Raw genomic sequence first — 13,380 nt, 5'->3', positions numbered from 1 at the left:
TGGCAGCCCAGGGCGCGGGCATCTCTGCCTGCCCTCCATGCTGCCTGGGTCCCGCTGGCTTCCGTCTCAGTGGCTCTTGCTGCTTCTTCCAGGCACTCTGGCCGGGGTCATCGATCTCGCTGTTGACTGGATGACCGACCTGAAAGAGGGCATCTGCCTGTCCGCCTTCTGGTATAGCCATGAGCAGTGCTGCTGGACTTCCAATGAGACCACTTTTGAGGACAGGGACAAGTGTCCCCTGTGGCAGAAGTGGTCGGAGCTGCTGGTGAATCAGTCGGAGGTGAGTGCGTGGGTGTGTCCTGGCTGGGAGTCCCCTGGCTGGTGGTGGGGAATGTCTATGCACTCACCTTCTGCTCTGACCTTCAGCTGTGGCTAATATGAGTGCCACTTCCCACTCAGCTTGTTTTCTAGTTCTAGGGTTCAAACTTCAATTGGAAAGTCCTTCCCCACTATTGCATGTGTACAACGTATGTAGTTTTTAAAACCTGGTATTTGGTTTTGTTTTTCTTACCGAGAGTGGTCTTTTGATCATGCTAAAGAAATAAGAGTTGATTTTTATTACTTCTAACTGAGGAGAAAAGATATTGTTTTAGAAAAATGGCTTTAGTGAATGTAATTCATATTCCAGAGAATATTCTATGTGTATACATCAATCTGTGTAATAAATATTAATATTAATGAATTAATCTTCATTAACACGAATATGCTAATATTCTTTTAGAATATTCGCGCATTTGTGCCACCATCACCCTGATCTAATTTTAGAACATTTTTATCACCCCCAAAGAAACCTTGTACCTGTCAGCAGTCACTCCCCATTTCCGCCCACATCTGCCAGCTCTGGGCAACCACCAGTCTGCTTTCTACCTCTGCAGATTTGCCTACTGTGGACTTTTCTTATAAATGGAGTGTACAACGCATGGACATTTGTGTCTGGCTTCATTCACTTAGCATAATGTTTTCCAAGTTCATTTGTGTCATACCGTAAATTGGGACTTCATTCCTTTTCACGGCCAAATAACATGCCATTGTCTGCATCAGCACGTGTCATTTCTCCACTCAGTAGCTGAGGAACATGTGATGCTTCCACTTTTGTGCTTTATGAATGACTTTGCTTTGAAAGCTTATCTACAGGGTTTTGTGTGGACGTATGTTTTCATTGCTTTGGGGTCCATACCTAGAGGGGAATTCCTGGGGCACATGGCAACCCTACATTTAACCTTTTGAGGAGCTGCCGGTCTTCCAAAGTGGCTGCACCTTTTTGCATTCCAGCAGCAGCGTATGTGGGTTCCAGCTTTCCCACATCCTCACCGACCCCAGTTGTTAACCTGGTTTGGATCGTAGCCCTCCTAGCAGATGAGAAGGGCTGTCTCCCTGTGGAGACAGTTATCATCTTTCAATGAACACATCAGAGACGATGTTTGTGGGCCTTCTGCAATGGGAATATCCCAGCCTAGGGGCTGTAGCAGTGAAGCACAGACCAGGCTCTTGCCTTCATGGCTCTCTGACTTTCAGATCTGCACAAATCTTTGTCCAGGAAAAGGCTTAATTTCTAACTGAGTTCATTGGTTACCACAGTGACTAAGGGTCATCGACAGATCAGAAACCCAGGTGATAGGGAGCTAAGTTGCCAGGATTCACGTTAGGGTACTGTGAGGACTGTTCACCATATAACTGTTCTTGGAAGATACATATTCTCCTCCTTGCTCCCCCATTCTCCTTTGCCCAGTTGATTTACCTCTGTTGAAGACTTCTGGAATGCACTTTGCCATTTTGCTCAATCTTTCTCAGTGGAGTTGAAAATGAATTCTGTCAAATCTCAGAAATTGATGGGCTCTTGAAATTTCACACATCCTCAGTGCTCCCCATCACTTCCAAAAATAGATTCTCACGTGGCTGGATGGAGATGGGCAGGCTGAATTGGCTGGCCGCCATGTTTGGTTTCTTCGCTCCTACTTTGGGGGGAACTATGGCCATCCAGCTTCTCAACCATCTCCAAGATTTATACTTGAATTCAAAGAATTAGTGTTAGCCAGGGTGAGATGTTATTATTAGTCACAGAAAAGTCCATTTTTCTCCGGGTGAAATGTATTCCTGATTTCTCACCACACCAGGTGTGAATATCTCTGGTTGTTAAGGCTAGAGCTATCTCCTGGAGCATGTTTTTGTGTTTTACAGGCGCACGTGTGGCTGTTTCAGTGGCCTGGCTTAGAGGCACCCTGGCTTTTCCTGCTCATCATGTGACAGATCAGATGGTGGCAAGAAGCTGAGGCCTAGAGAATCGTAGTCTGCCCAGCACACCAGGTCCTCAGCCTCAAAGACCCCAGACTGTGTTGTTGGTCCAGAAGGTGTTCCCCACACATCAGATTATTTAGAATATTGGCGCAGCGCCTGAGACTGCATTTCCATTCCACGCGAGGTGATACTGCCGGTCCAGGGGCCACATCTGAGTAGCAGTATTCTAAAATGCAGTTCCCCCAGACGGGACAAGAGTTTAGGGGAGAATGGATACGGGTATGTGTATGGCTGAGTCCCTTTTCTGCCCACCTGAAACTGTCACAGCGTTGTTAATAGGCTATACCTCAATACAAAATAAAAAGTTTTAAAAAGGCAATTCACACACTTCCTCTTTGGTTTTAATTGCAGCGTGGGTTTGGCCTTCACCAAAGCAAAGAGGCTGATCCACCGCAGACGAGACCAAACAAACTTTCTGGGGGCTCGAAGGCAGAATTTTCTGTTACATGCCTTTTATTAACTCAAGCGCACAGGGCAATTCAAACCAAGCCTCATTCACAGTTTCCAGGACTGCTGAGGTGTCACCTGGTGGAAGATGTGTGTACACAGCTCCCAGAAAAGCAGCTGGTGCTGTGTCTGTGTGAACCGCTATAGCAATAGCAACAGCTGATAAAACTAACCTGCCTCTTTGTTGACACAGGACCAGGCGAGAAGCTGCCCAGTCAGGTCAGAGGGTCCTCTCTCATTCTAGAGGGCTAGGCGTGTTGCTTGGGTCTGCAATGGCTCACGTGTCTCTTCTTGTTCTGTGTCTTGTCTAGGGTGCCAGTGCTTACATTCTGAATTACCTAATGTACATCCTGTGGGCATTGCTGTTTGCATTTCTGGCTGTCTCCCTGGTACGAGTATTTGCACCATATGCCTGTGGCTCTGGTATACCCGAGGTGAGTTGGGGCTGGCTTTTTGTGCCAATTATTAGAAGAGCAAGCACTTACGTGGCACTTAGGCGCTAAGGATGGTTCCTGGCATTGGACATCTGTTCACTCATTCATTCTCGCAGAGAGCCTATGAGGTCCGTACTCTTATTCTTCATTTGATGGTTGGGGAAAGTGAAGTACAGAGAGGTTAAGTAACTTGCCCAAGGTCGCTAAGCTGGTCAGCTGGGAGTCGAACCCAGCTGTCTGGCTTCAGGATTTATGCTCTGTTTATTCTCAGATGCTTCAATTCTTGTCTTTGCATACCAGGCAGAAGTCTTAAAGCCTGTGGAACTGGAGTTCATTAACCACACACGCAGACATGGTCCTATAGTAACCCTTAAGTACATTTAGGGCTTCCTAGGTGGTGCAGTGGTGAAGGATCTGCCTGCCAATGCAGGAGACTCAGGTTCGATCCCTGGGTCTGGAAGATCCCCTGGAGGAGGGCATGGCAACCCACTTGCCTGGAGAATCCCAAGGGCAGAGGAACCTGGAAGGCTATAGTCCATGGGGTCACACAGAGTTGGACATGACTGAGCAACTGAGCACGCACGTATGCAAGTACATCAGTGATCAGCTGTGAAAGGGGCAACAGCGGGAGTTTGGTGCTCAGAAAGTTTACTTATTAAACTCCCTTGCCACGTTTTTGCTCTGCTTGTGAGAGGATAAGAGCAATCTTTAAAAACTAAATTCCATGTTCACTACATGTGCTGTGAATGCACCCGTGTGAGTTTAGAGTTCTTATAAATATTTTCAGCTCTTTCTGGTAACCAGAGCATGAGGGAAGTGACTTCATCGATCAGGAAGAATGCCCGGGACTAAACTTCAAACCACTGAGGATCTGCTGGGTTCAACAAACCATAATTGAGCGAATTCCCGAAAAACCCAGACAGTGCAGCTTTGAGCCAGAAATCATTTTTAAAGTTCTTAGACGATCACTCTAATCACTGCTGTTGCATTCTCCTTCAAGTTGGTGCTTCAGCAGCTCCCACAGACAGGGGAGATGCTGAGTTTATAAAGATGTGAGCGGTCATGGCAGCGGACCCACAGTCTTTGGCAGCACCACCAACAGCACTGCTGGTCCGGGCGGTTCATGGGAAGGGCTGGGGTAATTAAAGGATCGTTGAAAGGAAAGCTCAGCATTATCTTGTTCCAGGAAAAGATGTTTTAAGAAGGCAATTTCATGCTGAATTTTGGATAGTTGATATTAACACGTTGCTGGAGGAACCTAAAAAATAAGCTGTGCATTGCAGCATATTTGCTCCGTACAGCCAGTGTTGCTGTAATGCACTATGTGTGCGTGCTCAGTTGTGGCTGCCTCTTTGTGACCCCATGAACTGTAGCCCGCCAGGTTCCTCTGACCTTGGGATTCTCCAGGCAAGAATACCAGAGTGGGTTTGCCTTTTCCTTCTCCAGGGGATCTTCCCCACCCAGGGATTGAACTCATGTCTCCACTGAGCCACCTGGGAAATTCCTAATGTACCATATGCATGCCAAGTCAAGGGCGATGTGAAACTGCATCACCAAAACCACAGAGCTTGTTGGGAAGATGGAGTTAGGGGCACAGTGCCCAGAAACCTCATTGGTGGCACATAAAAAGATGGGAACCACATAGAACCAGTAGCACAGTTTGACACATGTTAAATGGTTAAGGAATGTATGAATACCACCCTAGTGCGCGTGCAAACTGGGAGTTGTCTGAGACGTGTGCTTGTGTGTTGGCTCAGTTTGGCGGCTGCAGTTTTCCATCTTGTGTTTCTCTCAGAGGAAATCGTGCAGAAACAGACGCGAAATTGGCATCATGCTCAAGTTCTGCCCCGACGCATGAATCACATTGGAACAAATTTGTGTTTTCCAAACAAGTGTCCGGGCAGAACTGACTGCATTTTATTGGATATTGAGACAAAGAGAACAGATTATTGTTGGCATCCTAGTTTCTGATCCCAGTGCCCAGCAACAGGCGCTTTTGGACTCAAGCCACCTGTAAAAATAAGGAGGTGGGTAGTGGGGAGTTGGTGGGAAATTGAAGGCAGCAATAAAAGGTGTTGCGAGTGGGGATACCATCTTCCTCTTCCAAGAACCAGAGATGCATGGCCCAGCTCACAGACACGGAACTCTGTGTGGGAGGGCGTCTGGTGGACCTGGTGCTCATCCACAGATGGCGTCTTCATTTATGACAGCTGAACCCAAAATGAGTCAAATACCAAGTTCAGCATTGTTTCCTGTGTGACAAAGTGCAAGGAACACATTGATGTGAATAAAGTTCAAAAGAGTGATATCAAGTGGAAAAAGTAAGTTAGAGAAGAATATGTGAAGTATGGTTCCATTTCTGTAGAGTCTCTAAAACAGCCTGTATGAAACAAGCATACTGTTTAGTCATACCCAGATGTGCTAAAGCTCGCAAGAAAGGCAAGGAAATGATTGGAAGAGTCCACTGAGAAAGCAAAGACAAGGTGTTCACAGGTTCCTGCTCTTCTGTCCTAAACTTGGGAGTGGGTACATGATAGTAGGTACATAAATATTTTTTCAGCTGTAAATAATATGTAACAGATTCATGTCTCTATTTATAAAAGAGTTCACAATAATCTTTTCAAGTGTCAGGAACCCAATGGAGATTTTATAATTGAAGTTTAGTTACTATGACTCAGTAGTAGCAGATTTTCATTGTTATTATAGTAGAGCTAGAAATTCCTAACACTTACCCCAGTTCTTGGAGGAAAGGAGCAGAGTAAAAAGTAAATGCAAAGAAATCATTCATGGGTACGAATAAAATCCTTCCAGTCAAAACCCAACTAACTACGCAACCAACTCCACTCAGTTTGAGATACCGAGCTGATCTTCATTTCGGCAAAGACACTAAATGAGCTTTTTAGAAAATATACTTCCCATCATAGGAGGTGATCTGGGGTGCAGTGGTCAGTGGTTAAGAATCCGCCTTGCAATGCAGGAGATGCAGGTCCCGACCCCTGGGTCGGGAAGATCTCCTGGAGGAGGAAATGGTAACCCACTCCAGTATTCTTGCCTGGAGAATCCCATGGACAGAGGAGCCTGGCGGGCCACAGTCTGTGGAGTCCCAGAGTCAGACACGACTGAGCGACTAAGCACAGCACACAGCACAGAGGTTTTAAAGTTGCCATCGTCAAGTCACAAATGTGCTGCAGTGCATTGCCTTAGAGCCCTGCTTGATTCAGTCTCTATTAATTCAAATTAAAGCGAGTGATTAGATTTTGGCATCTGCTGGGAACAAATTTGCCTTCTTTAATCCCTAATTTGATCATGACAATTTTATTCAGTCGTTTTTTTGAGAATTATGAAATACCTCTCACATTGTTCAGTTCACCACATGTCATGGCTGGCAATGGCTCAGGTAATTTAGATGCTTGTAATTTTCTAAATGGTATCATGCTCTTCAAGTGTACCCTTGGGTCCAAATCCACATTAACTGACAAAAAATTATAGATAATTTTATTCTAGGCAATACAAAAGGGCAGGATTGTGGCAGGCATAATAAAACATCCCTTAAATAAAGGGATATGGGCTCCCCAGAGCACAGGCTCAAATAAGCCCACTACCACTAGTTAAAGACCAGTTTAACCACTGCTAGTTTGTGTGCCTTTAGTTAAAGGCTGGTTCATCTGATTAGAGAGCTGGAAGACCTCCCTTGTGTTTTCTAGGAAGGAGCTTAGTGAGTTCTTTCAAATAGATGCCCACATGCTTGCTCACTGTTGGTCTTTCTCTTTGAATTAAGAAAAACAGATATCTGTCAGTAATTCCTGAGATGAAAATGGTCTGTTCAAACCCATTGTGAAATTTCCTATATTAGCATTACAGGTGATGAAAAGCCAAAGAGTATTTCAGGACTGACCTTAAATAGTGAGAAATTAGGAAGACTTGTATTGCTCTTCTCAGGATGGGAACAGTGCTTCTCTACCTGGACTGCCTTTTAGAATGGGTTTGGGTGGACTCTGGGAGTTGGTGATGGACAGGGAGGCCTGGAGTGCTGCAATTCATGGGGTTGTAAAGAATCGGACATGACTGAGCGACTGAACTGAACTGAACTGTGGAGTCTGTAAACTCCCTGTGCCCATGATACACCTCAGGTCAATTACATCAGATTTCCGGGGGAGGGGATTAACTAGTCCTCCTTGGTTTCTAATTCCCCAGAGGATGCTGTTGAGCACCAAGCTCAAGAAGGACTAGGATAGCTATTCAAGAAAATGATTGCTTGGCAGAGCAATGCCCACTAGGAGGCACTTTGATGTTATGTAAACATCCTGACAGTGACAAGAGCTGAGATTGTCCGATTATGCATTATACAATGGGAAAATGGATACTGACCACAAATTTCACTGGCTGGCTCACTCTGTGTCTAATGAATCTCTGATTACAGGCTTGTAAATTGCTAGCTAGGCAGTAAACATTCACTTCATTTCAGCCAATTGTGGGAGAGGTTGAAGATAAAATGTTATTTATCCATTGGTGATGCTTCTATATCCAGTGCATGCGTGTATGTTCTGTCATATCCGACTCTTTGTGACTCCATGGACTGTAGCCCAGCAGGCTCCTCTGTCCATGGGATTTTTCAGGCAAGAGTACTGGAGTGGGGTGCCATTTCCTCCTCCAGGGGATCTTCTCCACCCAGGGATCGAACGCACATCTCCTAAGTTGCAGCCAGATTCTTTACCACTAGTGCCACCTGGGAAGCCCAGGCTTTGTGAGTCAAGAGGCAAAATTGAGGAACTATTCTCACTCACAGCTAAGTCGTGTTCGACTCTGCGATCCCATGGACTGCAGCACACCAGTCTTCCCTGTTCTTCACTGTCTCCCAGAGTTTACTCAAATTCATGGCCATTGAATCAGTGATGTCATCTAACCATCACATCCTCTGCTGCCCTCGTCTTTTACCTTGTTTACATACTACATTTAAAAAGATTAAAAGCTTAGGTTTTAAAGATCTTAGCTTGTGGGTCATACGAAAATAGGCTGTGGTCTGCATTTGGCCTACTGGCCATAGTTAGCCAACCCCTATCTAAAGTTCCATTGATATTTTATTGTATTTGCTTTGCAACAAAGCTAGCCAGATGTCTCTTTATCTTGGCCATCTTTCAATAGTCAAAAATAAACAGTTAAAATCAATAGATACATGTATCTTTTCAACACAGCAGAGGGTAACCTGCATAGGATAAAATGCCATACGTAAAAGTAGGCTGATAACTACTTATTCATTCCTTGAATGATCTCATTACTCCGGAATTATTAAGATTTACTATGCAGTGAATTGTCTCGGGGGTTCCATTAATGTATAAAAGTAGGCATTAATATAAATTATAATATCAAATTATAGCTAAATTACCAACAAAAGCAGCCTCTGTTCCATACAATTTAGTGAATCTCAGCTTGAAAGATGCTTCTGGGAGGAGGCAGGTGTTACTTTCCTGGCAGAGGCACTCAGGCGGCTCACTCCCCGACCTTCTCCATCCTATGTTTCAGATAAAGACCATCTTGAGTGGCTTCATCATCAGGGGCTACTTGGGCAAGTGGACCCTGCTGATCAAGACTGTCACGCTGGTGCTGGTGGTGTCCTCAGGCCTGAGCCTGGGCAAGGAAGGGCCGCTGGTGCATGTGGCCTGTTGCTGCGGCAACTTCTTCAGCAGCCTTTTCTCCAAGTACAGCAAGAACGAGGGCAAAAGGCGTGAGGTGAGCATGCGCAGAGTGAAGCCCCGTCCTCTCCGGGCTTACCTGCACCTGCTGACTTTCCCGAAAGACCTGGAACTGACGGGACCTCTTTGCCTCACAGGTGTTGTCAGCCGCGGCCGCTGCTGGGGTCTCCGTGGCCTTTGGTGCTCCGATTGGGGGTGTGCTTTTCAGTCTGGAAGAGGTGAGCATGGGCAGTGGAAGGGCCCTGTGGTTCTGAGCACCGAGAAACACATGGGGGGTCAGCAAGGCAGGAGGCGTTCTTCTTCAACTCTCTTGAGGACTGGATCCAAAGGAGGGTTGAGAGATTCCTACAACTCATGAAGGAGCCACAGTATTCTCTGTGAAATACCTTTTTTTAAAGTCTTGTTTTAAAAATTGCCAGTGTGATTTTGAGGGGGCAGGGTGGAGATTTGGTCTCCTGTCTCTTCCATAAACAATGTAATGAATAAACAATTTTTATTTTTTTTGCCACCAGAATGGATCTAGTCCAGTGCTCGGCCCATGTTGTGTGTCAAGAGCCAGATAGTAAATACTTGAGGCTTTGCATGTCTCGGCGCCTGGTCCCAGCCACTGATCTTGGCCCTTGTAGCTTGGGGGGTGCAGCAGACCACATGGCCGTGCGCCGCCTGGCTGTCTTCCAAAAAGACCTTCCTTGTGAATGTTGGAGTTTGAATTTTCTATCATTGTCACCAGATATTGTCCTCGTTTTGAATATTTCACGTCTCAAAATATTCTTTTCTCCCCAAAAAGTATAGTTGATTTACAATGACGTATAAATGTCTGCCATATAGTGCTGTGATTCAGCTACATATATATAGATTCTTTTTCTCCCTGAACCATTTAAAAGTGTAAAAACCATTTTTAACTCGTGTGCCCTCCAGATACAGCTGCTGAGCCAGGAGTTTCAACCCAGCCTCTGTTGTCTCAAGAATCAAATCAGAGGTTGATTTTCTTTTAGGAGGCTCTCTCTTTCATAAACAGAATTATGATACAGTGTTCTCATTTCTCTTATAAAATAGCTCAAATGCACCTTAAATGGTATCTGTTCCAATTTTAGACAGAGTCCTTTAAAATATCTTTGTTCATGTGTTTGGGCCTTATTTACACCACTGATTGAGGAAGTAAGTTCCTCCCATTTTTGATTTGAGTATGACTTTCATGGCAAATGCCAGCAGGGGGCTGCTGATCAGTGGGTCTGGGGCCCTGGGGCAGCTCTTTTGTCTACCAGTCTCTTATTTTTCACTCGTTGGTCGCAGGTCAGCTACTACTTTCCCTTAAAGACCCTGTGGCGGTCCTTTTTTGCGGCCCTGGTGGCAGCCTTCACGCTGCGATCCATCAATCCATTCGGGAACAGCCGCCTCGTCCTCTTCTACGTGGAGTATCACACGCCCTGGTACATGGCTGAGCTCTTCCCCTTCATCCTGCTTGGGGTCTTCGGGGGCTTGTGGGGGACCCTCTTCATCCGCTGCAACATCGCCTGGTGCCGGAGGCGCAAGACCACCAAGCTGGGGAAGTACCCAGTGTTGGAGGTCATCGCAGTGACTGCCATCACCGCCATTGTTGCCTACCCCAACCCCTACACACGCCGCAGCACAAGCGAGCTCATTTCCGAGCTCTTCAATGATTGTGGGGCCCTTGAGTCCTCCCAGCTGTGTGACTACATCAACGACCCCAACATGACGCGGCCCGTGGATGACATCCCCGACCGGCCAGCCGGGGTTGGGGTTTACACGGCCATCTGGCAGCTGGCCCTGGCGCTGATCTTCAAGATCATCATTACCATATTCACCTTTGGCATGAAGGTCAGTGAAGGGGAGGGAAGGTGCCAGGGGTGGGGGGCAACCCTGTCCTTCTGAAGATGGGACCCCAGAATCTGATCATGCCAGGAGAAAGGGAGAGCTGAGCTTTGCTGAATGGTCTCAGGTGCCGGCCACTTGACATTCTTTCAACAAACAAAAAAACAATGCTTTTGATAAACAGTAAGCCTATGGAGTAGAGATTTTTAACCCCATTTTATAAGTGAAGAAGCTAAGGCTCAGAGTGTATCATTCATACGGAGATGTGTACAGCTTGGTGAATGTTCACAAAATACACTTGTGTGACCAGCACCTCAGACCAGGAGCAGAACACTGGGAACCTTCCAGAATTCAATTCTGTTCCACGGCAATTGTTTTTGTGGTATTTCTATGCGTTGTTTCTTTTTAAGAAAGTCTTGAGAAGCTGTGTACTTGGATGCAGTGGTCAAACACAAACCTGAATTTTTGCCTTGAGAACAAGGAAGGATAGACATTATTAAAGGTGACTGTCTGTGATGCAGAGGGATTTATTTTCATTCTGGTGCCTGCTGGGAGAAGTCTGCTTTGAAGTCACAGGGGATTAGATGAAGGGGGGTGGGGATGAGAGATGTTCAAGGAATAATTTCCTCAGGAATGTCACACACTCTTGAAATTACACCGGAGGATCCAAACTTAACTTGAATTTGGTTAAAGACCCACTTCCATCCTCAGATTCATGACAATCGGCTAGGAAGGGGTTGTGGTTCATAAATGCAGCTGCCGGTCACAATTGGCAGCCATGTGCAGTCTCTGAACAGAGTCAAGTCTGTTCTGTACTACGTGTCTGATGACTAGAGAGATGAACGTGTATTCTCTCAGCAAAATACAAAACGTGCTATTACTGAGGCCTTTCAGTTTATATAGTTTCTCTGACAGGTGTTTGGCTGCTGTATTTTCAAGAGGGCAGTAAGTCCATGACAAGGTTTTTGGAAGATGCAAGACAGGTCCACTGATGTTTTTAGCTTCTTTATTTGACCTGTGAACAGTTGAAGGCCTTGCTTTTCCATTGTCATGCTGTGGCGTGACATTTCATTTTAAAAGCTGATCTGAATGATGGGCGAGGGGAGAGAGAGTGCTGAGTATCTGAAGTGACAGATGCGCACTTTAAATGTTATTTGCAGTGGGGCTTATCATCCTTTAATCCACAGCAGGCAAACCAGGCCAGCTTTTGAAGGCGAGGAAATGAAAGTGTAAAATTGCATTCTCTCCAAGTCACAGTAGATCACTGGTCCACGGTTTCCCAGTTGACCCATATTTTGAAGTGTTGCCCCGCCTTTGAAGACTGAAGGAAGACACCAGCTTGTTGAGGGAGGCCGAGTTTCCTGGGGGGGGTGTGGCGGCGAGAATGGGGACCCCTTCCCTCATGCATCTTTCTCCTGTGCTCCCTGCAGATCCCGTCTGGCCTCTTCATCCCCAGCATGGCTGTGGGGGCCATGGCGGGCAGGATGGTGGGAATCGGTGTGGAGCAGCTGGCTTACCATCACCATGACTGGATCATCTTCAGGAACTGGTGCAGGCCCGGTGCAGACTGTGTCACCCCAGGGCTCTATGCCATGGTGGGGGCTGCAGCTTGCCTAGGTACTGTGTGGGCGTGGGTGTGTGTGTGTGAGAGAGATGTGAGTAGCCCAGGGCTTTTCTTTGCTCAGTCATCCAGGGACCCAGGCTGATGGGATCTCTGCCATCTTGTCACTGTACCATCTAAAATAGTGTGTAGGCAGCAGGGAGCTGCTCAGTATCCTAGAATCTATGGGACAGCCCTCCCCTAGCCCCACCCCAGTGAAGGAAGAATGACCCGGCTCCAGCTGTTCCTCATTGCAAGATCAGGAGTTAGTGTGGATTCTTCCTTTGAATACCAAGGGACACAAGGGTGGGCGCATCTCCTGTCTGTTGTTTGTCATCATTTAACCGCTCAGTTGTGCTTGACTCTTGGGACCCCGTGGACTGTAGCCCACCAGGCTCCTCCATCCATGGGATTTTCCAGGCAGGAGGACTGGAGTGGGGTGTCCTTTCCTACTCCAGGCCATCTTCCTGACCGAGGGATTGAACCCACGTCCCTGCATTGGCAGGTGGCTTCTCTACTACTGAGCCACTTGGAACATGGCTGCCTATAGCCTTTAGAAATCTCTACCATTTCCAGCTTGAGGGGTTTGGGAAAAGAGCCACATGTACTGAGACAGAAACCTGCAGAGCCCATATAGGATCCACTCACCAAAATGCAAAGGGTGTGAAAGTGAAAGTGAAGTCACTCGGTCGTGTCCAACTCTTTGTGACCCCGTGGACTATATCCCACCAGGCTCCTCCATCCATGGGATTTTCCAGGCAAGAGTACTGGAGTGGGTTGCCATTTCCTTCTCCAGGGGATCTTCCCAACCAAGGGATCAAACCCGGGTCTCCCGCATTGCAGGCAGAGGGTGTGGTCCTGGGTGAATAGACAGCTCACTGTCACTCACAGGAGGAGACCCGGACAGATGGGACTTACGGTGCTGATGCGAGGCTGTGTTTACCGAGGTCCGAGCATGGGCACCGTGTAGGACCATTCCTGTAGAACAAGGGCCAGGAGGACGGAGCCGGCTTGTCGGTCTCCAGTCTGTGTCCTCTTGCAGGTATGGAGTGGAGTCCTGTGATTCCCTTCCTCTCTTGTG

At 46.8% G+C, this 13,380-nt stretch overlaps 1 protein-coding gene across 4 annotated transcripts in view; it reads left to right on the top strand.

Moving 5' to 3' along the window:
• Positions 1-13,380, top strand: part of CLCN4 (chloride voltage-gated channel 4) — a 71,607-nt gene that overhangs the window by 38,581 nt on the left and 19,646 nt on the right. For all 4 annotated transcript variants that reach the window (XM_005228495.5, XM_005228496.5, XM_059883344.1 and 1 more), the window contains 6 exon segments: positions 93-280; positions 3,054-3,176; positions 8,697-8,903; positions 9,004-9,084; positions 10,160-10,705; positions 12,130-12,316. In XM_005228495.5, the coding sequence (XP_005228552.1) occupies positions 93-280; positions 3,054-3,176; positions 8,697-8,903; positions 9,004-9,084; positions 10,160-10,705; positions 12,130-12,316 (1,332 nt within the window).

This window comes from Bos taurus, chromosome X (genome assembly GCF_002263795.3).
Source record: "Bos taurus isolate L1 Dominette 01449 registration number 42190680 breed Hereford chromosome X, ARS-UCD2.0, whole genome shotgun sequence".
Taxonomy (NCBI): domain Eukaryota; kingdom Metazoa; phylum Chordata; class Mammalia; order Artiodactyla; family Bovidae; genus Bos; species Bos taurus.
Note: the sequence above shows the minus strand (reverse complement) of the source record. Positions and strands in the feature narration are given on the sequence as shown.